Source organism: Polistes dominula, unplaced genomic scaffold (assembly GCF_049000335.1).
Source record: "Polistes dominula isolate Pdom_NZ unplaced genomic scaffold, Pdom_raw_medaka contig_82, whole genome shotgun sequence".
Taxonomy (NCBI): Eukaryota; Metazoa; Arthropoda; class Insecta; order Hymenoptera; family Vespidae; genus Polistes; species Polistes dominula.
The window spans coordinates 244,163-266,436 of NW_028301046.1; the positions used below are offsets into that span (position 1 = coordinate 244,163).

Genomic DNA, 22,274 nt, shown 5'->3' on the forward strand with positions numbered 1-22,274 from the left:
CTTAAATTGATCATGGTTATGAAATCAATGTTAATGGTTTTTAATTGAAAATAAATAAGAGAGCATTTTTCTTTCGTAGAAGTTAGTATTCGTAGCGATCAAATCGTAAAGTTATCTCGAAAGAGTCTCCCGAAATCGATAAGCGCAAAAAGCAAAGAGAAATCGACCTCTCGAAATTCCGCTTGAACTCGTACACGTCGAACTCGTACGTATCCTCGCATGGTAGGGACACTTTTCGACAGGAGGTTTAATATTTTGCAATATGTCATAACGCCGCTGTCGCTTTCGCTCGTTCCTCGTATTCGAGTGAATTTCTCATCGGCGTACGACGACCAAAATCCATTTCGTATTCGTCCTATACCTTTACAACGTCACTCATTTTTACTCTTTCTCTCTCTTTTTCTCTCATTTATGTTTTTTCAAGAATAACACGAACCGTGACCGCTGCAAACGAATATCATACATTTCAAATTATAGTCAAGATCAAAATTTACAATGAAATTTAATGTGTTCTACTAGAGGTATTTGATACTATTATTATTTCATATGTATGTATGTGTGCGTGTTCTAATGAAATATTGTAACACTAAATAGATCAAGTGGAAATGCTAAATCTTTTTGAAGAAGGGAGAGAGAGCGAGGAAGAATAAGAAAATAATACACTCGACATACACGTTATTATAAATGTGTATTTATATTTGCAGATATTTCTCGAGTCGATGACAAAACGTAAACAACCGATAACATAGGTATAATAGCCGAGCGTTCGACACGTTCCCGAGGTCTCCTCTACTAAGGTTACGTAGTAATGTACCTCGTATTCGCTTTCTATCTTTCAACGAGACAACATCAACGAAAATAACTTGTATTCAATTATTTAATCATTTTATTTCTAACGTTATCTTTTTGATTTTAATACTTTAAAAAGTTTTTCATTGCATAGAATGGTTTAAAAACTGGTTTATTTTTTATGTTACTCTTTATTGAGTTTGCTGATGCAATTACTGTTTCATTTAGACTACTTAAAACAGATTTTTAATTCATATTCTTACCAACATTACATACTTGGTATATAATTTAGTAAGCAAATAGTTGCATACTTTGATCAATTTCATAATTATTTAATAACTTTAACTTTTAATTATGTCAATTTTCATAAATTATTAAATTATTTCTTTCTATTTAACATTGAATATTTTAGATAAACGTGTGCCCTGTCTTCAAAAATGATTTACAGAAAATATTTTAATATAATCTTTAGTATGTTTCAGATTTTTTATTTAATTTTATTTTATACATCGTCATCCTAAGGGTAGGATACCCATCCTGCATTCATCAACGAAGACTAAAAGTAAGTATATTTTCCTATCATACATTTCTATGATAATTTCAATGGTTTTTTTTATTAAGACGATGACATTAATTGTTCTTTTTCTTTTTCTGTTTCTGTTTCAGATCATTGCAATCGTGCGTGTAGGCAATGAGGTACTCGTGTGTTGCATCGTGTTAAAATAAAATATAAAAAAAGTCGACAAGTAGATTCAGTGTTGATCGTCGCATGTTAAAGTTTCGTTTGCTCGGTTAAGAAACTCGCAAGTTTCTTTTATTCATCTTAAACGTGTGCTCATCGTCATCCTAAGGGTAGGAGACCCATCGTGCATTCATCATGCGTTCATCAAAGTAAGTATATTTTTGTATTAAATAATTCCACAAAAATGTTAATGTTTTTCTGTAATAGTAATGATATTAATAGTATTGTTTTTTATTTCTGTTTCAGATTACAATCGTGCGCAAAGCAATATATGTATCACCACGGGTCGGTGTCTTAAATCGAATGTGAAGTGACCGGGAGTGAAATTTTGGTTCTTGCATTTGACTGCGTGCAATGCAGTCTTTGAATGAGTTGTAGAATCAGTGATCGAGCGAGTAATAAATTCAAATCAAACGCGAATTAGAGTCAGTGTTGTTTGTCATTTAATCAAATTTCGGTTTCGCGATAAGAAACTCACCTATAGTTTCTTATTTTCGTTTATAACGCGTTTTTAGATTCACGCGAGGTGCATCACCATGGTGCAATTGAGCTGCATCTCATTGGAATGCATTGTAAGTATTCATTTGTATTTACATTTTATTCAATTTTATTTTATATCATTTTGAATAATATTCTATGGTGATTCTCTTCCTTTCAAAGATGTTGGATGAATTCTTCGATGGATCTTCGATGGATCTTCTATCAGTGGCAAATCGAGTATCGTCTTCCATCGTCAGATTGCAATACTTGCTACGAAGTAGGAGTGTTTTGGAGCCATCGCAGAACTTCTTAAACCGTGAGTTTTTATTTAAGGTCTCTCCAGTGCTCAATCATGCCAAGGATGAACAGTCCCAATCGGCACGAGTTACTGATTGTAATTATTTGAATAAATTATTGACCAGCCATGAGTAATACCTTTTTAGATGTTTTTTGAATGATGTTAAAAATGATTTCAAAGTTTCAACAAAATTGAAAGTGGTCGGGGTCAAAAGTGGTCAATTTGACGTAGAATGCTCCATATTTATATATCTCCGTACATTTGTTAAATAAAGCTCATTTATTAAGATTATCAACGTGTTCGTAAATAAGTAGACGCTTAACGTTATATTCGACTCGCTTATTTTCCTGGAGAAATGTTGAACAATACGCTGCTCTTCTCATCGCTTTTATTTCTCCTCGAAATCGTATCTAGAAACGCAGTAATAAGAGGCATAGGTATAACGTAAAAGAGTAAGAGAGAGAGAGAGAGAGAGAGAGAGGAAATGAGTAGAAGGAGGAAAATCGAGAAAGCATGGGAATTACTTCTGAATTATGCGGACCGAGTTGAAGCATCGTCTGTGCTATGCTCAAGCCGTAATTGCGAACGGGTAGATTCGACCGTGCGTACCGTATGTACCATTCGCCCTTTCCTTCGTTCCTTCATTCGTTCATTCCTTCATTCGTTCATTCGTTCATGTGATTTCAGATTTACTTATGTACGTAGTATCTACATATGTAAATGCTGTATCTAAGTAGAAAAGAAGAAGAAGAAGAAGAAGAAGAAGAGGAACCGTATAAAAAGAGTAAGAGAGAGAGAGAGAGAGAGAGAAAGATGGAAAGGTTGAAGAAGGTTGAAGAAGGTCGAACGTCTGGCTGCGAGGTCTAATCAGTAAATTTACCGCGGAAACTTCGCCGCGATATCTTTCTTCTTGGCAGGCGAAAGACCAGAATACGTAATTCTCTCCTTTCGCGATAGAGACAACGAGATAGATCGCGATAGAGTCTGAGAGATAGAAAGTGAAAGAGATAGAGAGAAGATCGGAGTGGAATGACGTATAAGAGTTGCCAGAAGAACGAAACGTTTCCGTTCGCGGGAAATAAAATTACGTGAACGAGTGGAGCTAGTACCTTTAATTCGCTATGATTAAACGCGAACGGAAGTCAAATTATAATTGCAATCGAGTAACAGAACAGACGGAGATCGGACGTTCTTTAATCGTCGAATCAACCCTAACAAATTTCTTTCAAAGTTTCATTTTTTTTTCTTGTATTTTTATTTCGAGAAATATATTTAATGAAAAAGATCACTTTTAGATACCTACATACCTGGTGCTAATGATACTCGTTCGAATGACCGATAAAAACATCAATGCCATTGTCGTCTTCGGTGCAAATGGAAATATTGTAAAAGCTTTCATAGCGAGAAAAGACGAATCACCTTCTTGAAAAATACGATCGATCGTCGTACGATCATGCGCGACCGACTCCAGGAGGAAGAAACTCGTGAGAAAAACACGTTATATTTACACCTTCTTTCCGTGAAAAGAAAGAAAGAAAGAAAGAAGAAAAAAGTAATAAAAAAGAAAATAGAAAAAAAATCTATTTGTATCGTTCCAGACGATCCATGCCATAAATACATACCTGCGTTCTTGCGTACAGGAAAGATGATAGCTCGACGTTTCGATGAAAGAGAGAGGGAGAAAAAAGAGGAGAGAGAAGAAAGAAAGATATATATATATTTATAAAAAGAGAAAGATAGATAGATAGATATAGAGAAGCATGGATGTGGGAAGAGAGAAAAGAAAAAGAGACAGTTCGGAAACATCCCTCGACGACGCTTTTAGGACGTGCCACCGCCCCCTTTAACATTTTCTTTTTATTTCCTTTCTATTTTTATCCTCGAAAAAGGCATAAGTTCTATACGTACAAGTATCGAAACGTTGTTCAAATTTAGGTGTAAGAAAAGAAAGTAGAAGGGGAAATGATCCATCTTTCTCTCTCTCTCTCTCTTTTCTTGAAGAGAAATGAACGTAATAGAAAAGGGTGTCCCGTATATTATTCCTCGTTCCAGCTTCCATCCCATTTAGGAGCGAGCTACACCGAAATAATGTTTACGTACACGCGCGTACAGGTCACGCACGTCCACTCGACCATTAGTCCTGTACTCAGGAGGTGGTTGCTCAGTGGTGGTTGCTCAGTGGTGGCTGCTCAGTGGTGGTTGCTCAGTGGTGGCTACTCCAGTCGGTCACGCACGACCGTTTGCGCCTCCAAAAGAGTTTCATACTAATTCGCACGCGAACGCCCGACTACAGCGAGACAATTATTTCTAACTGAAACTAACGATTTTTCTATTATTTTATTTTTACTATCTTTTATTTGTGACGCAGCGTATTTTAGATACGCTGGCTCATTTCTTTGACTAGATAGCTTTTAAAAATATTATTGGAAAATGATTTCATTAATGTAATCTACAAAATTGCACACTTTTAGAGATATTATATTATTATAGATTATTAATATTAACAAAATTGGAATATAAGCAAATATTGTCTCGGGTGGCAAACAGAGTAGAGCTATACGAGCTGCATTTTGCCTGCTGTTAGTTTGTACTATGCATATTAAAAAAAGGACCAATCATATACATACGTATGCCATATTTTAGAGCAATTAAAAACAGTTCGTTCATTTTTCGAAGCTATATCAAATTAAATTAGTTTCATAATGAAATTATTTTTATTCTCCAAAAAATTATAAATAGAGTCAAGAGATATTAGATTATTAGTTATATTTTTATATAGTAGGATGGATACACGTGTCTACGTAATAGATGTAATTTCTTAAATGTAACTAAAAAAGAAATACAAAAAAGTATATATTCTATTAGATACATTCATATTGCTTTAATATACTTAATAGAGAATATAGAAGAAAAAAGCCACATAAATTTATTTCCTCTACGATACGCGCAAACACACATATACATGTATACGCGTATGTACGTATATTTATATGGCTGCACGTGTCGTATAGAAAATAAATTTCTAGTCGTTTACCAAAGTACTTCTACGATCTGCTCTTGCTTCGATCGTCGTAATTTCGAAACATTGAGATACAGAACAGCATCCGGGCCTCTCACTCTCTTTCTCGCCACGGGTAGTTTCCCTTCCGACTCGGCGTGATCACGAAGAAAGATGTGCATCGATTTACCAAATGGCACCAACAATTTTTATACTACTCTATAGAGATTGAGGTATGATCTATCGTTCGGATGTTATTTTCCTAATATTCAAGCTTTTAGTTACTAGCCAAATTTTTAAACGTACTAATTTTCTAAATATAACGAAATATTTCAAAATTATAGTTTATCTATTATTTACAGGTGTTTGATTTCACAATCGATTATTATATATATAAAAAATAAGGAAACTACACAATAACTTTTAATTGGCTAGAAAGTACTCATTAAATTTATTAGCTAATTTACATGTGTAACATTGCTAATATTTATCCGCGTTCTATCGTATAATTTGTTTACACGATAAACAATAAACTTCGGTTATAGACGTTGTAAAATACATTCATTGTATGCTGTTGCTGCTGTTGCTGCTGCTGTTGATGTTGTTTTTAATGAAATTCAAAAATTGCCCTACAAGAGAAAAGTGAAATTCAAAGCTATTGAGAAAATTCATCACGATCCGATCGGTTCGATCGAATTCAGTTGTTCGCCCATAATTACGAAATCCCGAACATATGTCGAGAAGGAGGATGAGGAAGTGAAAACATTTGGAAGAGGGAGAGAACATAATCGTGAAATTAAACCATAAATCAGTAAATTGTTTCTCGCAATGAGAGTCGATTAATGTTCCGCTGGTAAAACCGTCTCGAAGAGAAAAACGAGGAAAATTCGTTCGATTCACTTTTTCCACCTCCTAAATCCCTCCCTCCCTCTCTCCCTCCCTCTCTCCCTCCCTTCTTCTTTCTTCTATTTCTAACGAGATTGCTTTGGTGGATTTTCATCGTGCTTACAAAATGCTCGTGCTCTCGCGGAGGGAGATAAATCGGGATCTTTTGAGAATAAGGGATAGTAGGACGTAGGAAAAGATAGAAAGAGAGAAAAATAAATTACACGAAAAGCCAAATTTCGTTCCACGCATTTGTCGTTCTCATCGGTTCTCATCGGTTCTCATCGAAAACAGTTACCTAGCGCCTTCATATTTGGCACATATCGATTTTCGACTTTACTTATACAATTGGCAACATATTGCGGCCTTATTTGCACCCCAAGCCTTAACCTATGGAGGGTCACTCAGCCGCAAAAACTCAACGGCACGTGAAATACAAAAATAATTTAACGTCCCACCTTGTCCTCGTCTCCGATCGTACTAAACTTTTGTAAACGTTATTTTCTTATGGACAGCTGACTCCTTACCTTTATTCTCTTTTTATCTGTTTTATTCTTCAAGAGGTAACATCTTCTCCTTTTTAACTCTTCTCCAATTGAAGTTTATCTCGACGAAGATGATCTCATGAATATGAAGGAAACCTAAAAGCAATTTTCTAAAATGAAATCCAAGTTTTTGATCAATTCTATAACATTAAACGAATAACTCTTGTATATTTGTATATTGTATCTCGAATGTAGGAATTTTTTCATGTGAGATCAGGTAAACATATCAATTTGGAAATATATAAAAGATATTGAAATATTGGAAAAATGTATATAGGATTGATTCTAAATAATAATATAAAATACAAATAAATGTTTTATTTAACGTAAGCGTTGTATGACGGACATAACAATATACAGTACGATATTCGCTGAATTTCATACAGTTTTATCATTGAAATTAATTATGAAATGGTTAAAAACAGATACTGAGGATAAACAATAATAAAATCATTTATATTTCAATATGCTTATTTGACCTCTTAAATGAATAATGCTGACTTGTTATTGCAATTATGAATTATTTATAATTGAACATTAAACTTAATATTTGTGATTAATGATTATTTATGAATCTTAAAATAATGATTATTTGTGTGTTAGATTTAATAATGAAGCAATCTATTGAACATTGAACCGTAAATAATAGGATAATGAAGAACGATTGAAAATACAAAAGAGAAAGACGCGAAATGTCTCGATCTTGCTTTTCCCTTTTAAATCCGCGTTTGTATACGCTCAATGCTCACTTGACAATCAACTGGCAAAGTGGTTGGTGACGAGGTCGACGACAAAGCCGAAGAAAAGTGAAAATAAATGGCGATCGTCGAGGACCGAGTTTAAAGCTTCATTCAGATTGCTCAGTGAATTCGAAATCGTCCTATTATCGTCCGTTTCGTTATTGCATTTCAAAAGGATATAGAAAGTGAAGCAGTGGAATGTAATAAGATGAGAAATGAACATTCACTCTTCCTAAGAAATTATTTATTTACTATATTTCATTACATTGACAAATCTAAATGATTATTAAAATAACTCGAACCCTTTATACAGATTATGATTGATTCTCACGTTCATTGTTCTTGCTAATCGTAAAAACGTAATAACAATAATTACAAATTAATTACTTTCCACAAAAGTTCTTTGATGAAAAATCTAATATCGTTTAGCATCCTAAACTTGTTCTTTGAGTGAGCTTCCCTTTTTTTATTTTTTCAATTTACACTAGCAAGAACGAATAGGAGAATTTACGTCAAGGGTAAGTCCAATTATCTCCCTTTTCTTTTACCTCTTTTACCAATTTAACTTTAATTTCCCCATTTAATTATTTGAAGTTTGGAACGATCATAAGGTGAGACGATAATTGACTGGAAAAGGTCCACCTAGGCAAAACTCGTCATTACGAATTTCTCGGAGTAACGTCGACGAATGAACGAAGTCTCTCAGTTTTGCCCTTTCTCTACGATTTTACGACCCTTTGGAGAAAATGATCGCACTAATTTGACGGTCACATACCGACCCTTTTCGAAATAGTCACGTCGCCAAGCCACTCTCTTTCCCTCTATTTTTCGATAAAATCTCAAAGCGTCAAATTAACAAGCAGGAAAAAATAAAGTAGCTTAAACGAAACTTGTCTACGAATGAGTATTTCTCTCAATCTACAAACTGTCCGTTCGTTCTTTTACTTTCATTTATGAAGTCAAAAGCAAACGTAAACATTTGAACGATGGTAAGAAGAAAAGATGAGAAAGGGCTTGACGGGGGAGAATCGAGACAGGCTGCAGAGTAATTGTAATTAATTGCCTTTACATTTGCGAAAGCGAGAAATGAAAAAGAGCGAGACTTTAGAGACGTTCGAATTAATGCGAAATGAGTATGCGAAACTTATATAATATCGTCGTTAATGGAGTTTTCGCGATGCAATTCGTGAAAAGTTTATGTGCACTAAGATTCTCGCATTCTCTCGTTATAGTTGAGTAGAGAAGGCAATGGTATGACAGGTGCTGCGTTAAAAGTGCTGCAGAAAGAAAAGAAAAGAAAGAAAGAAAGAAAGAAAGAAAGAAAGAAAGAAAGAAAGAAAGAAGGAAAAAAGAGAGAGTGAGTGAGCGATATACCTTGAGCACAATTAAATTAAATGGCACTCGGGTGCGCGGTTCTTACGTTATAATCGTCGTTTTAATAGCAACGGTAATTAAACCGAGCGTAATTGATTTACGCATACTCTTTTCCGCGGGTAGTAAACAGAATTTGAAAGGGCGTTGAATGGGGTGGAAAAGGGTAAGGTTCGAATTAAAACGGACAATGCAACGTTTACTTTATTTCACTCGCGTTAGATATTTTACATCTTCTCAATCACCTTTTTCTTACTCCCTTTATCTAATACCCAAACAAAAATATATCCGTATATATGTATACCAGTAGCTCGTGCCGATTAGGACCTTTCATCCTCGACATAATTGAGCACCAGAGGGACTTCAAATTTATTCACTCACTCGTTATATCACATATATGTGACATTTTAAAATTAAAATGACGCATTTATGGAATATATAAACAGTTAGTATTAGAAGTTCTGCGATGGCTCCGAAACACTCGTACTTTGTAGAAAATAGATTAGCTGCATCAATCGTCAAGAGCCATAAGAGAATTCCTTGATGATTTTCCTTGACGATGCACTCGCGTGAATCTAATAACGCAAATAACGCAAATAACGCGAAATTGTAAACGTAGGATAAAGTTTACACAAGCGACGGACGGACTTTAAACTAACGAATGGTAGAAAGACAAAAATAAATGGAATAAAAATTGATTAACTAAATAATAAATTCCAATATATTCGATTGATAACGTAGACAGATACATACACAGCATTTGCACATTATTTCTTCAATAAAATAAACTTTAGATATAATCTCTTTACGCGCGTTCGAATGACGTTTAAAACGAACTATTTTCTTTTTCTTTCATCTGTATTTTTGTATTTTTGTATTTTTGTATTTTTTTATAATAATTTTTTGTTCAGAGAATAACAAGATCGTCACAGTAAGCGTCGCTTGTTTTACAATGAAAAGACCTTATCAATTGTACGTAGCAACATTTACAATTCAAACGAAATGTTGCTGATTGACAATTGGTCGTTGAGTTAACGATAACAAGCCGACTATTAAGTTACCCACGCACGTGTCGTGTATGTCGCGTTATAGAATGTCCTCGCGAAGAAGACGTCATAGAATTTAAGAGGAGCCAATCGTGTGACGCATTTTCTTGCCACTCTGTAAAAGAGCCCTCCAAACGGATGTCTTTGTTAACACCTCTTTTTTCGATTGATCTTTATCGTTATCTCTGTCATAAATCGTCTCCAAACAATGATTAAAACCAAATACGAATAAACAATAAATAACTAACAGCTGTTGCATTTAACATACATCGATTAAAAACATCAAAGCTTAAAAGAGGATTTCACAAGCGCTTTTTTTTTTTTTTACATACAATCGTCGATTTTTGCATATTTTTCAATGATCTTTTCAATAATCCTTATTCTTCTATATCGTTTTTCTCGTTCTTTAATATAAATTAATCACAAACATCTATGACCCGTTTATTGCACAGTCACGGTATCATCATTATAACTAGAGGAAACAACGTGTTACGTTAGTGATAGGAGAGACTCGTGACAGAGATATATATATATAATTAGGTGTATATACATAGATAGATATATATATATATGTTGCTTTCATATTGGTCAATTTAATAATTGTCTTCTTTTTCTATCTCTCTGAATTTCGATGTAATACCCTGTATTACTCTTTAGTTAAGTCGATTATCAATAATAGATATATCATCGACCGGACGTAGAGATTTTTCTAGTATATCGGTGTGGCCAGAGATAAGTTCTTTCAATAAAATATCTTCGTACATAAAAGGATTAAAGAACATCGAATAGCGAATTATAACTACGAAAGATAGGAAAGTAATAAGAGCATGATAGATCAGTTCGATCATTCGTCGAACCTAATTCATCGCGAACGTGTCTCGTAAGGAATAATAGTATTATTTCTACGTATATATGTATGTATGTATATTAGGTACAAAGTATGTACCTTTTTATATCACGACACTTAACATATTATCAAGTATATATGTCGTAAGTATAATCGAATTACTTTTTTGAGTAGCACTTGATTTTCCATGCTTTCTAGAAACTGATTCACTTTTATATCGGAAAAGCACCTTTCGTGAATTATCGCACAAGTCTTCGGAATTTAATTATCGTACAATATACATAATATGTATTTATGCGTGTATAGTGTATATATATATATATATATAGATATATAATATATCTTTCTCTAAACGTGACAACGTATATAGGTATATATAATATATATGTATTATAGTTATAAGTATATATCAGAACTTTGTTTAGTCTCTTGCCGACCAGTCAGGATAAAAATCTGTCCGAAAGATATTTCATTACTACGTATATGTATATATATATAATATGTATGAATATATATATATATTTAGTATACATTTTCTCTAAGAATGTATTTTTTCACACTAACGAGTCAACTACATACGATACAGTAAGGTTCTGTTTTTTTTTTCACTTTTTATCCAAACTTAATAAGACATATTCCTTCATTTCTAGATTTTGGAAATAACAATTTTCTTTACTTTTTTTTTGTCTTTTTCTTTTTCAGCGAACAACATATTCGCTATTTATTATTATACTTTCCACGGTTCTTCCGTTGCGCTAAAGATATATGAAAAAACCAAATTTTCGTTTGGAACTTTTGTCAAAATTACAAAGATTATATCATCGGTGTAAAGGCATCTATGAATGAATGTCCTTTAGGCCGGCACAGTCAATTTCTTTTCTTTTTTTTTTATCGAGGAATTAATATTTTCTATTTATTTTAACGAGTCTGTAAGAAAAGGAACGATCCTTTATCATCGTTTTTTATCATTACTTTTTTCTTTTTTTTTTTTTTTGGTAATCGCAAGTCACGAAGAAAAATGTACGATAACAAATTCTTACGAAGGAACTGTACGTACACCCTGTTCAAAAGATTACATTGTTCGCAATAGTAAAGATAACTATGAGAATGCTTTCCTTTGTTTCTTAAAAGAAAAAATCTTGTATCATTTCTATTGAAAAAAAAAAATAAGATTAAAGAGGAAAAGAAGGCAATCTCTCTTGAAATGTCGCTTAAATCGAATCAGTCAAACAGAGCGTACATTTAATATTACAACAGTGATCGAAGTAATCGGTAGATTTTTCTATTTCTTTCTTTTTTTTTTTTTTTTTTTTTTTTTTTTATATATAGCTCTTCGTTATATACTGCTCATAGTCGGACATGATATTCTCTCGTACAGATTTGAATCGATATAGAAATTTATAGAATATATTCTCTTTATATATTGCTTTCCTTTTCTCTCAACGCAACGAAAGTACTGTCAACTTTCAATATATTAACAATATGTTAAATCTCTCTTACTAATATTAACAATCTTTAAATATATATATATATGTGTACATATATATATATATATGTGTGTGTGTATATGTACGTAAACGTGATTGTATATACGTATGTATATATACGTAAACATCGTTCTATATTATATTACTAATTTGCACTATCCCACTAATAAAAGACTATTTGTAGTGATTTTACTCCCCTTCACTCCTTTTCCCTCTCTTTCTCTTTCGTTTTTTTTTTCTTTCTTTAAATAGGATCGTTGTTATTAATATTCCGTCTTATGTGAACCCTTATCGTGACATACGACGTGAACCAGCCTCAAGTTCTTCAAAGTAAAAAGATTTTCATAAATATCATATATGTCTTTCTCGTTTACCGTGTCTTGAAGTGACATACTAAGAAGCCTTGGCACGAGGGTCCGCGATCGTTCGATTCTGTAAATAACAACAAGCGAAAAACGGTTTTTATTATAATATTATAGTTAGATAGTGGAAAAAGGTTGACTATAATAGAACGGTATTTTCAAGTTCTATTTGAACCATCACTGTCCTTGCATCCGATATATCGGCTTTACGAGATATCACCGTGAAACATAAAAACGATAATATTCTTGTAGAACTTTATCCTTCGTTTTTATTACGTCAGATTTTCTCGCCTTCAAGTTTATTTTCAAAAAATTGTCAAATCGATTCGCATAAATTTACATCAAAAACGTTAGGAAAAAAATGAAATGTACGAAGGATTACTGTACACGTGTTTCTATACGATAAAACATGACAAGTTGACACATATGTATTAAATTGTAGTAAAAGCTTAATGAGAGCACATTATAAAGAAGGAGAGAGTATATACTCGTATGTATGGAGTGTGTGTCCTTGGCACTGTAAAATAAAAAAAAGAAAGAAAAGAACGTAATGCGTCATCGGCATTGAACGCGTTAACTCATGTACAACACACCTTGAAAACGCTTTGGTAAATGCATTTTATCGATAACCTATGTATATTGATTTATACATATGTATACACATGTATTATAATAAGCACCTATCGTAGTGCCCTCAAAAGATAAAAGATTCAAATGATTTTCGTTATCGAAATATTTGAATAAATATTTTCTTTCATTAATACTTACTTTGATAAATAATTTGTCAAACTTTTGATAGGAAATAGATGAAACAAATGAAATATACTCTTACTTGTGATCCAAATTCCACGTGGAAAATAGGACAAGTTCCTCTCTCGATCTGTAAGGATTGATCCTGTGTCTCGATCCATAAGCACATTCGTTTGCGTTCCATACTCCTTCACATCTAAATTCTCCCTTGCGATCGCAAATAGCTTTCTGTTCTTCTACTTTTCGAAGTTTAATCCTAAAAGGACATTCCTCCTCATTTCCATCGTCCTGTTTTCTCTCGACCGATACTTTGGTGATTTTTCTCGCGTCTACTTCGTCATTCTTCAAATTATCCTCGATTCTTCTGACATTTCCGAATAAACGAAAATGCGTGCTATCGTCTAAATGACTCAATTTGCATGGACAATGATCGTAACAATTTGAAGAATCTACTTCATCGAAATGTTTTTCCGTTTCGTTTGAGTCCTTTGATGCTCGACTTCTATCGAAATAATAACCGAAATAATGATCCTCTTTTAATTGCAATTTGAAGAAGGCTATGGTCTGTAATAATTGCTGTCGAGCTTTTCGATCATTTAAATATATATCCGAGGATCTTATCTGATCGATCGTCTTATACAAATATCCTCGTATCCTATCTTGACATCGTCGATGCATATAAGCTTCCTGTAAACAACAAATTTCATCTTTAATGCAATAATACATTTGCGATAAAATAACATCCTTGATGTGTTGAGATATTATTTAAAAATTGTCTTAATTTGACGACATCGCGAGTGGATATTTTAAAGCTCGAAAGAAAGAATTAGCTACACGCGATATAATAGACATACATAGATGTTCCATAAGTTTCAGCAGACGAAAAGTTTTCTCAGAGGCCTCAGCACATTATCGGAAAACAGAGGAGCCCAAACACAGAAGCTACGGTATTAACCTACTTAGAATTCTTGATCGAAAATCGACTTAAGAACGATCTACTGGAAACGTCACGCGTTCAGCTTGAATATCCTTCCTTTGAAATCGGGCCACGTATCAACGAATAGCTCCATTCTGAAGCAGCTGTTCTCTTTTGAAACGTTCTTTTGATGTTCTTCCTTTTGCATGCTACAAAAATACGCTTCCGAGTCTTTTCCGAGTCTTTTCCTTCGGTATTTTCTCTTCAATATATTATAATATAAAATATTAAGACAAGCATGACTCATTTTTATTTAGTCGAACGATGATCAAATATTGAATGTAAGAAAATGTCAAGAAGTACTATCTTCGTATATTGTAGGAAATTTTCTAAATGAGATTACCGGTCCGGAGATGGTAGTGACATTTTAATAATAGTTAGAAGAATCTCTCGGTCGGGCACGCGCGCGTTGCATGTGTGCATGTGTGACTTTGAAAGTACCATAATTCGTAATAAAGTGACAGAGAGAGAGAGAGAGAGAGAAAGAGTGAGAGTGAAAGTGAAAGGATACGTATGGATGCGTAGGTGTATTAGAAACACATGACAAAGTGACAGCACCATATGCGATTCATCGCCAAGAGGGACAGAGATAACGAGTTAATTAATTACATGAACCAAGCAGATAGAGCTTCCGAGATTACAGGGAGAAACGAGGCAAGCGATAAGTGGGACGTTGAAACTCTCAAAGTGTAATACGAAACTAGACGTTAATTAACCCTCGCGATATCGTGAAATTGACACGATTTCCGCACATATTCGATCGGCTCATTTCGTAGATAACTTAGAATCCTGAGTACCAATTGAAGATTTCTCACATAGAACTCGCGGATGGATATTTCATCGTATTCAAATATATTATACATTAATTAATCTTGTTATGTTGCAAGCTAGTTATTAAATAAGTTATTTTATTACTAATATTATTATATAATATTTTATAGAAATAGTCAAGTTATAACGAATTTATGAACACTTTCGTGTTATCTTAACTATACGTATTCGAAAGGATGTTGTTACTTAAGACAAATGGATAGAAATAGTTGAAGCGTATCACTCAAAGTATCTCCAAGTAATTTCCTTGTAACTTACCTTACTGGTATAATTAGTCTCTAGTCCACGAAACCACTCGGAATGTTCCTCTCTTAAGCTGCACGTTGTCTTGGAGTCATCCACGTTCAAGGCATTGTTCAAAACGGCGATCTTGTTCTTAAGATTCTCTGTTAGAAATTGCGTCACTTTGTCACCGGCAGTAATATATTCGATATTCACGCGACGCAAAGTGTCATACAGAAGATCAGCATCTACGATAAACGATTATTACTGTACAATCATTAAAACTAATTTTTGTATCATTAATATTCAAAGTGATTCAACCAACCGGATAAAACCTTCTCTCCTGGTTTCTGCAAGATCAAGGTTGTTTGCGGTTCCAACGTATGAAAATAATCCTCGTCTACCAAGGATCCGTCAAGAAGAAAGACGTTAACCTCGGCCAGATCGTTTGTTATCTAAAAAAAAAAAGAACGCCCACGTGTCATCGCATAATCGATTTTCTTCTTCAGGCTTACACTTAGACTAAAATAAACCGGAATATATAATATTTTGTTCTCTCTCCTTCACATCAAGAAGCTATCACTCGAAAGAAATTTATTCTTACTTATTATTTATTATTAATCGAGCGTAGGATAATAATAAGAAAAAAAATCCCTTTGAACATTGTAAACAATTTTAATACGCAATATGTTCCACTTTGTAGAAAAGTCAGAATTGATCAAAAGAAAGTTAGAAAATAATTCGAAGATGAGAATTTTCTGAATAAAAGATAAATGCGGTAAAAAGGGCGATAAGAAAAGTAGCTCGAAGAAAAGTAGCTTGAAGAAAAGTATGAATCTGCAACGGAAGTAGAGGATTGGTACAGTGCCGAGACGAAGACACGACCTTGGCATTGGGGTTGCTCTCTCTGTCCCTGGCCCGGATGGTTCGATAAAGCTACATGCTGCAGGCCAATAGGATTCGTTTCCAAGGTCATACTGCAAACGGATTAATCTATCTGCAAAACGTTACGCTCTTTTTCTAATCCTTCCTATTAAGATTAGGTATCCTTTGAAGAGACAAATGTAAATCGCGATGGAAATAGAACAAGAATGAAGAGAAACTATTTGAGTCTACTAAAGGAGTGAGATTTTAGTCGCAATAGAATCGAATCGAATCGAACGGATCAGCCGCATTGAAATTTCTAATCGTGTCCGCAACTCCTGAATAGAATTAGAAGTACTCTGGTGGTACCTTCCTATCAAGCTATCTGATCAAAGTACTTCCTTTTCCTTCTTTTTTTTTTCAAGTTCTTTTTTTTTATATAGATATATATAGAAATATTTTTACAAGATTACTGAATCCAAATTTTGTGTTTAAGAATATATATAAATAAATAAATTGAATTGTTATATATTATAATTATATTATTCCATATTTTGTTGAAAATAACGAAGGAGATCCATCGTGTGAATTTATTTGAAAATGATACCCTGTCAATATCATGCATTGCTGATAAATCGTATAGTACTTTTTCGAATATATTCATTAACAGCTGGTTTTCTTTCTTTCTCTCTCTCTCTCTCTTTATCCCTTTTTTATATTTTAAAACAAACGATAGCATGGAAATTCAAAAATATGCAATGAAATATTGTTATCGACGGTAGCAACATGAAATTGGAGCTTTTTTTTCTCTCTCTCTCTCTCTCTCTCTCTCTCTCGAACATTGCATATTATCAAATTACGTGTTATTAAGACCTCGAATTTGATAACTTTTAATGGGGTTCGAGTAAGTGGAATAGTTAATGTAATTATCGCTAAGAGTCATCTCACTTTATATCTTCTTCGTAGATAAATGACAAGTAAACTCGCAAGAAATTTATTTCATTTTCAAGCGTGTACTTTTAATGATAAGAAGAGTAAAAGAGAACAAAATCTCTATGAGATTTATGTTATACGTAGAAAATGATTATATCATATATCATATATTATTATTATTATTATTTTTAAAAATATTAAACTTCATTTAACGAAAATTTATTATTTTTTTATTCATTTATAAATAATTTCATGAACCATCAAAGGAGCGATTAAAATAATCGACAATTTAAAATGCAATTGATTAAATTGTAAACACGTTGAAAATCCATTAAAAAAGAGAGAGAGAGAGAGAGAGATTCAATCATTTGATAGGTATTTAAGTATATACATATTCATAAAGAAAATAGAAAAAGGAAGGATACAAAATTACCTATATATATTTTAAACACATATTGATTATGCATTTTATTTCATATTAGAAAATGATCACGCGTGTACGTATTCGTTATCTCGTAGTCTCTCTTTTTCTAGGCATTTTTATAAAACAATTTCAAGTGCAATCTCTCTGTCAGAGCAGAACTTGCGTCCGTGCTCTTCTCTCTCTCTCTCTCTCTATTTTATTTTTTTTTATTTTTAGGACGTTTCCTACACTCAAAACCTACACGGTGGTACACCGAGTACTTTTTACCTCGAGGCACATACGCCCTACTTTTCGATTCTCAACTCTTATTATAAAATACGAACGACACGCGTCTCTCGACAAATATACACGGGCACGCATGTATACACGCGTCGATAAGTTTTATAATAATTAATTACTGAAATAAATGATAAAAACATCATTGTTTTTTACAAGTAATGAACGAAATTAGAACCCAAATTTTTACTTACGTTCAATTTTGTGCAAGCTTTCCTTTTCAATTCCTGAAGACTTCGACAGGCTACGCCGAACTTTCTCGTACGATTCACATCTGTTATTTTGTAACCCTTTAACTATAATCAAAAGGGAAACGAGCTTAATTGCGATTTATTACAAATGGGTTAAGATTGGCGATATGAACCTTTAATCATGAATATTCAAATCAAATTTCTAAAGTGTTATTAAAAAAAATTAGTTATTGAATGCATAGAGAATTATGAAAACAATGTTTACTTTATAGGCGAGCTCTCCAATTAGAAAAGCAATGAAAATGTAGTATAAAAGGATCGATTACATGGACGAAATACTATCCTTGCAAACGCGTACAATGAACAACTATAAAGGGAAAATAAAAATTCAAAAAGACGCGCCACGCCGTTCAATCACGATGGTTCAAGGCCATGAAAATATCAGAGAAATAGTCATCACAGTTTTTCCGGTTGACCCACATTATACTCCTCCGTTACCCAATCCCAGAAACCGGAGTGAATCTCCATCGTATTCAAAGGCAAACAACATTGAAAGAGAGATGAATTCCAAGCTGGTTGCATCTTGATGCAGGCTTAATTGAACTTTGACTGGTGTCGCGATTTCGACATTTTCTCCCTTTTGTTATGCTGCTTCAATCAACCAACGAAACGAACAAAGGTGTAAATAAAACTATGCAGGAATTAAACGGGGCCAACCTTTTTTTGGCTTTTAAACAAAGAAGCCAAATAATAATAATAATAATAATAATAATAATAATAACAAAAGAAAAATCCAGAAAGGTGGATTACGAATGAAACTCTAATCGATCGACAATTTCAATAGTTGGAAATTTATTTTAAAACTATAAATAAAATAGGAAAAAAATAATTTATTAAAAATACATACTTCACTTTTGTAGGACGTGTCAGTCAATCGACGAAAGCATTCGGCGATGAGCGACATGATCCTCTTCTTCTTTTTCTTCTTCTTTTCTTTTTTTTCTTTTTCTTCTTCTTCTTCTTCTTCTTCTTCTTCGAGAAAGAACGAAAAGAAAAATAGGGTAGGTTGTTCGTAACACTTGTTTTTCTCCCTTCTTTCTACATCTAATGCATTCTTCCTTGTGTCAAAACGTCCCAGCCAGCTGTTTGCCAAGGTTTCTTTTCTCTCCCTCTTTCTCCCTCTCTTTCCCTGTTATCCTTCTTCTTTTTCTTCCTTTCTTACCCCTCTTGACTTGGAGCGTATACGACCCTGACACTGACAACGTGTTCGTGGTTCACTATAACAATCTTTTAAAGTTAACAACAAAATAACACGGAAAATGTGAGCTAAATATATATATATAATACATATATATATATATATATATATATATGTGTATGTAAAGAGTAAGAAAAGAAAAGATAAGAGATAAGAGAGATGGATGGAAATATTTAAAAGAAATTGGTTTAAAAAAGGTATGATATAAGAGAGGGGGTAAAACGATGCTAATGAAGCCTGTTGCCTTGCTGCGAAGACGAGCGCCGGAAATGCACGCGCGTGTCACAAATTTCCGCAATGGGGTAGTAAAGAAGAGGGAAGAACACGCGTCTATCTCTTTAAATAGACAAAGAGGTAGGTTCTTCCTGTGTGTTAGACGCGATCCTTGCAATACTCGAGGAAGGAATGACGAACAAGCCTTCCGAGGAAAATGCTCGGCCAAAGAAGGACGGGGATTAAAGCGGTGCAAAGTGCGCCTGCGAGACACCGTCCCCGTGTATCCTGCACTTACCTTATTCCAGCCAGATGGCACCACCTATCAGTATGCACAGCTGACTGCACTCCCATCGACGACAACGATAACAACAGTACCCATTTATTTTCTAACCTTTATTTTTCTACTCGAATCGGTTAATATTCTTCTATAAATAAGTTTAATTCATCGTCATTTTATTACCGTTATCGTTCAATTTGTTCTAAGTGATATTTTATATTTGGTAATTGTGTGTGATATTGTTTTTCTCTGTTAATGATACTATTAATAGGTTAAGAAATGAACAAAGTATTGCTACAGTGTAACATTATATGCAAATAATATCAAAAGATGAGAGTAGATGATTATTTCTTATGCCAATCGTAGTGAAAGATTGAAAACAACAGAATTATGTAGATGTTCTTAGTTTTTATTTAGCAATTATGATGTTATCATTATCAATGGAAGTTGAACAAGCTTGTCGATCAACAATGCGATGATGCATGCAGTATACTACGTTATAAATATATTTTTTTACATTATTAATGTAATGTGTATGCATTGGATTGAAACTAGCGCATTAAGTTTACAGATTATTGATCGTATAGCGAATACTTGAATTTTAATTATAAGCACTTTTGGTACCATTTATATACACTGAACAATTACAAAAATAAAATATTCAAAGCATTTATTTAAATAATATTTATGTGTCAATTGTCTGTTATACATTATTTCAAATATATTACATTAGCAGTAAGCAACAGTATAAAGGATAATTCTACATTAATTAGATGTATTGTTTCATTAACATATTAATCTATTAAAAATCCAATTATTGAATGCAATTTAAAAGGAAAGCAATAAGCTCTAATTAAATTTTCTACATTACAATATAATATATTAACAATACTTGCGATCGAATTCCATTCAAACGTCAAAATAGAATGTTATATTACAGTAATAAAAGACAACAAAGAAACACTTGTACTATACATATAAGTATAGTTCTGCAGACTCGATCGACTCGTCATCTAGTGAGCAGAAGGATTAAGTTTATTGTTATTTAAATAATTATATGCATGAAATTTTCATTAATTGATATAAAAATATTAAGCAAACGTATAATAAGAAAAAGAATGTTATTTATAAACAATATTTGTTATAATTCGGTTCTCTATTTGTTAACACCGTCATCGGTTTTTAACAAATAGTCGATAATACAGAGTTCTGTATAAACATGATAAAGATCTGTACACACGAAGCATCCTGTATATATACAGTTTCTGGAATGTTTATTTTCAAGAGAGTAAGTGTGGATAGACATGGTACTAACAAAATAGTATTTCAACAGCAACTTATCGATTGAGCATCTTTATTGCTACGAATGCAGTTAATAAAAATATATATCTGTAGTTGGTTTACATTGTCATTTGGATTACTGCATGTCCTATCGTAGTTTTCTTATTTTTATTTTGTTTTTTAAATTCTTAGATTACATGGAAGATTCTTTAATTATTGACATATTTATTGCGACAAAACTTTTGCAAACAAATAAAATATCGATTGTGCGAGTTTAAAATTCATAAAGTACCTATACTATTCGAAAGTAATAACCAACTACTGTATTTATTGAAATTTCTCGAGCAATTTGTTATTATCAATTTAATTCATATTAACATTTTCATCGCAAATTACATTTATAAAGAAACTTTCAATACGGCATAGAAAAAGAAGAAGAAGAAGAAGAAGAAGAAGAAGAAAGAAATGAATGAGCTGTAATCAATTGAAAAATATTTCCAATTCGTTAGGATATCAGAATATTTTGTTTGCATGATTGAATCAGTGCACTGCATGACAGGATCTATATAACAAAATGACATTATATTATTGAAAAAATCAGAGAAAGAGTAAAAGGAAATTCTTAGAAGCAACAGTCGTTGCAATTCAGATCGATATATGTTTTTGTTGTTCTCTTTTTATTATAAATAGTTTAGTTGAAGCTGTCAAGAAAAGAACAATTTCTTAAATGTTGCTAGAATAAAAAAAAGAAAAAAAAAAGAAAGAAAAGATTTGATCGTCCGCAATGTACGGTGTATATACGGTGTCCCAGTTTGTTCAAGCGTATGGCGTCGCGCGTATCGAGTTGTCTCGGTCTTTGTCTTGTGGAGGAAAGAAGTGCGCAAGAGTGAGATGGAATATAAGAAAAGTAGGAAATGAAGTGGGGAGAAAGTCTGGTACCGAGCTTGCGCGGTGCTTTTGTAAGGCGCGTCCTGGTCTCTCCGGACGAGACCGGAAAGTGGAGAGGGCTTTATTCGTCGGCGAGCTTTCGTCGTGGAGAGGGTGCGCGCGCGCGTGCTAACTCGAGAAGAAGGGTTGGAGAAACAAGAAGAAGAAGAAGAAGAGGAAGAAGAAGAGGAAGAAGAGGAAGAAGAGGAAGAAGAGGAAGAGAAAGACAAAGGAAGAAGGACATTTTTCCAATTGTGT

The 22,274-nt window shown here is 33.2% G+C and overlaps 1 protein-coding gene and 1 long non-coding RNA gene across 5 annotated transcripts; one reads left to right on the forward strand and one right to left on the reverse strand.

Moving 5' to 3' along the window:
- The first annotated feature begins 1,156 nt into the window (after positions 1-1,156).
- Positions 1,157-10,219, forward strand: LOC149031599 (uncharacterized). Its single transcript, XR_016177537.1, has 2 exons — positions 1,157-2,103; positions 2,192-10,219. It is a non-coding gene; the product is annotated as an uncharacterized LOC149031599 (long non-coding RNA).
- On the reverse strand, positions 9,035-20,800 carry Drep4 (DNA fragmentation factor-related protein 4). Of its 4 annotated transcripts, none has more exons than XM_089175313.1 (7): positions 20,705-20,800; positions 18,965-19,334; positions 18,061-18,162; positions 15,695-15,824; positions 15,406-15,617; positions 13,423-14,027; positions 9,035-12,660 (listed from the first exon to the last, which is right to left on the reverse strand). In XM_089175313.1, the coding sequence occupies exons 2-7, from the start codon at positions 19,019-19,021 to the stop codon at positions 12,492-12,494; spliced, it is 1,275 nt and encodes a 424-aa protein (XP_089031439.1). In that variant the 5' UTR covers positions 19,022-19,334; positions 20,705-20,800; the 3' UTR covers positions 9,035-12,491. The 4 variants fall into 4 exon arrangements, with proteins under 4 accessions (XP_089031439.1, XP_015187467.1, XP_089031437.1 ...); XM_015331981.2 differs by lacking the exon at positions 20,705-20,800 and adding an exon at positions 19,827-19,844; XM_089175311.1 differs by lacking the exon at positions 20,705-20,800 and adding an exon at positions 19,560-19,785.
- Positions 20,801-22,274: the final 1,474 nt, after the last annotated feature.